Genomic DNA, 2,829 nt, shown 5'->3' with positions numbered 1-2,829 from the left:
ACGCAACTCCGCAATTTCTCCCCCTTTTTTGACTTTTTTTTGGCAATTAATGTGTTCCATTCACACCCAAACCTTATAACTTAATTGTTCTATGTTCTAATGAACATGCGTGCTTGAACTTGGTTTTTTACTCGTAAACTTTAGTACGTTACCTATGATTTTGAATTTTTACGGCCAATGTAATTAAAGTTTGTTTATACTATCAAAATTGATAATGTTGTTGTACGTGCTAATCAGATTTACATAAAGTGTCTCTTTCGGTAATCATCCAAAGTAAACAGCCTTACCACATTAACAAAGTAGTACTTGCCATACCACATTAACAAAGTAGTACTTGTATAGTCGTATACTCGTATTCCATAATTATATGTAGTACAAAAGGTAAGAAGGACAACAACTTTGGCCTCTTAAGGTACATACCATGTAACTTACAACGATCATTCGTAGACTTGTAGTTTGGTTGACATTAAAATACATTTTTTTATACCGTTTATAAAAACATAAAAACCTTCATATATATAGCACCATACCATGCTCGTCAAAAGTAACTTACAACGAGCACATTATTCATATAGACCGATATTCATCACACTTCCATGCATATATGCTAGGATAGATGTTGTGGCTTGTATATTCTTGCCAAAGTTAGACGACGTACGACTAGACTTTAGTGAAGCGAAGGTAGCCCTTCTTGGAGGGAAGATCAGTGGTCTCAAACCCTTGAGGAAACATCTCCTTGGCTTGATCATTGTTGACACTTGGAGAGATCACGACCTTCTCGCCGGGTTTCCAGTTAACAGGGGTGGCAACCTTGTGCTCCTTTGCCTTCTGCAGCGAGTCCAACACCCTCACCACCTCGTCCATGTTCCTCCCTGTTGTTGCTGGGTATAGGAAACTTAGCTTCACCTACACTCATTTTAAACACAAATAAAGTCCACTACTGTTATAGGATAAAGGGGACTAAAAGACTTTCAAGGCCATGTCGTAAGTACCAATTATTAAGATTTCAACCAACTGAGCTAGTTGACATATACTTCTTCACCGTAAAATTTGTAACACCCGCCTCCATTATACTTGTATATTGTTACCATGCCTTAAGATGCCTAGCTACTTAAAAATTGATGCATTTTAGTGTTATATACGGGTACTTTATGTTATGACATCGACGGTCTCTTACACCCTAAAAACAACAAACCTTAGTCCAAAAATGATTTGGGATCGACTAACATGTCATATAACTTATAATAATAATGTAAATCAATTCAAAGGTACAATTCCAATCAGCCATAATTATTAAGAAGCTAAGTGAAAAAAATTACCAACTTATCAGGACCAACAATGTGTAAAGCACGAGAAGGAAGTTGCTGTCCATTGGAGCTTTTCTCATCAGGATCCACCATATTCAGCTGCTTTATTATCTCCCTCTTTGGATCTGCTATTATTGGGTACGTCACCTTGTGTCCTCCCTAATTAATCATAAAACATTTTATTAATATCAACAGAAATATTTGATACTCCCTCCATCCAAAATTAATTAAATTAATGGACACAGACACTTCGATAATTAAATTAATAGACACGTCAATAGTATAGTTTAAAAACGGTATAATGTGACAAATAAATTTAAACGGAAAAAAACATGTAGACGATATGAGTATAAACATTAATCATACAGAATAGGCTTCAACGTCCTTGATCCACTCTTTGTGAGAGGCAATATCATCACAAGACAGGCCCAAAAGCTTGGCCCCTCTCTTTGAGAACTTATCAGCATAAGCTGCCATCATTCCTAGTTCCGTGGTACAAACCGGTGTAAAATCACCTAGTTCAGACACAATTATAGAAGTAAATACAAAATTAGTTCAACAACAATCAAATCCTTAATCTCAAGATAGGATTAGCAAATATATCACACGTATATTTTTCGATATCTCATATCTCTAACATCCTCTCTTTCAAGTGGTCATAAAATTTCTTGATTTATTTTATTATGTGATCTTACTAATCTATGCATTCACTAATTTTATTCAATTCAACTAGATTGTCTACTGCCTCTCTTATTATTTGCAGCAAAAAAGTATTAAACACAAGTAGTAAATTATCTGATAAAAACACGATCTATTTTACACTCGAGTGTACTTAAAGCTAGGCTGAAACCGGGCTAGGGTGCTTGTGTCGCCTAGCCCGGCCCCATCTCACTTATGATCAGCTCTACAACAACTAGTAATAAGTTAGTAAAAAAGCACAGAAATAGAAAAAAACCTGGATGAGAGAAGAGAATGGTCCAGCTATCAGCAAAGTAGTCATGAAGCTTGAATTTGCCAGTAGTAGTCTCCACTTCAAGATTTGGCACCGCATCTCCTATTGTTATACCTGGCATTTTTTTCTTGTTTTCACTCTAATTAAGTTTAAGTTGTAGTTGATCAAACTATGAGTTTGGTGTATGTATATATGTAGAGGAGAAACTTATATAACGTGGTATAAGCTAAGTAATTGCAAGGTGCATGTAGAGAACGTGGCGGATGTAGATGTGTGGTGGCTCCTTTGCATGGTCTTGAGTGTCGATTTTTTTTTTTCTCATTCCGAAAATACTTTTTCTATCTGAACGAAGATAATAATCATCATACTAGTTTGTACATGTGCAAATGCATGTGGATGAACATAAGATGAGTTAGTAATACAAAGACAAACAAAAGAGAAAAGGATTTACATGGTTTGGTCTACTGTTATTTCGGATGATATATTATAAGAGGGGGGTGAATTGTAGTATGTTTCTAGTGCCTACTTTTCGAGGAAAATAAAACTGATTGCTGTTAGGAACTTAGAAAA

General features: G+C 35.5%; 1 protein-coding gene across 1 annotated transcript; it reads right to left on the bottom strand.

Moving 5' to 3' along the window:
- Positions 1–631: 631 nt before the first annotated feature.
- On the bottom strand, positions 632–2,387 carry LOC145608769 (1-Cys peroxiredoxin-like). The gene is made up of 4 exons (XM_081664370.1): positions 2,263–2,387; positions 1,674–1,822; positions 1,320–1,466; positions 632–906 (listed from the first exon to the last, which is right to left on the bottom strand). The coding sequence occupies exons 1-4, from the start codon at positions 2,378–2,380 to the stop codon at positions 661–663; spliced, it is 660 nt and encodes a 219-aa protein (XP_081520496.1). The 5' UTR covers positions 2,381–2,387; the 3' UTR covers positions 632–660.
- Between the last annotated feature and the right edge of the window lie 442 nt (positions 2,388–2,829).

Source organism: Chenopodium album, chromosome 23 (assembly GCF_948465745.1).
Source record: "Chenopodium album chromosome 23, dcCheAlbu1.1, whole genome shotgun sequence".
Classification (NCBI taxonomy): domain Eukaryota; kingdom Viridiplantae; phylum Streptophyta; class Magnoliopsida; order Caryophyllales; family Amaranthaceae; genus Chenopodium; species Chenopodium album.
This window is presented reverse-complemented; position numbering and strand designations above follow the sequence as displayed.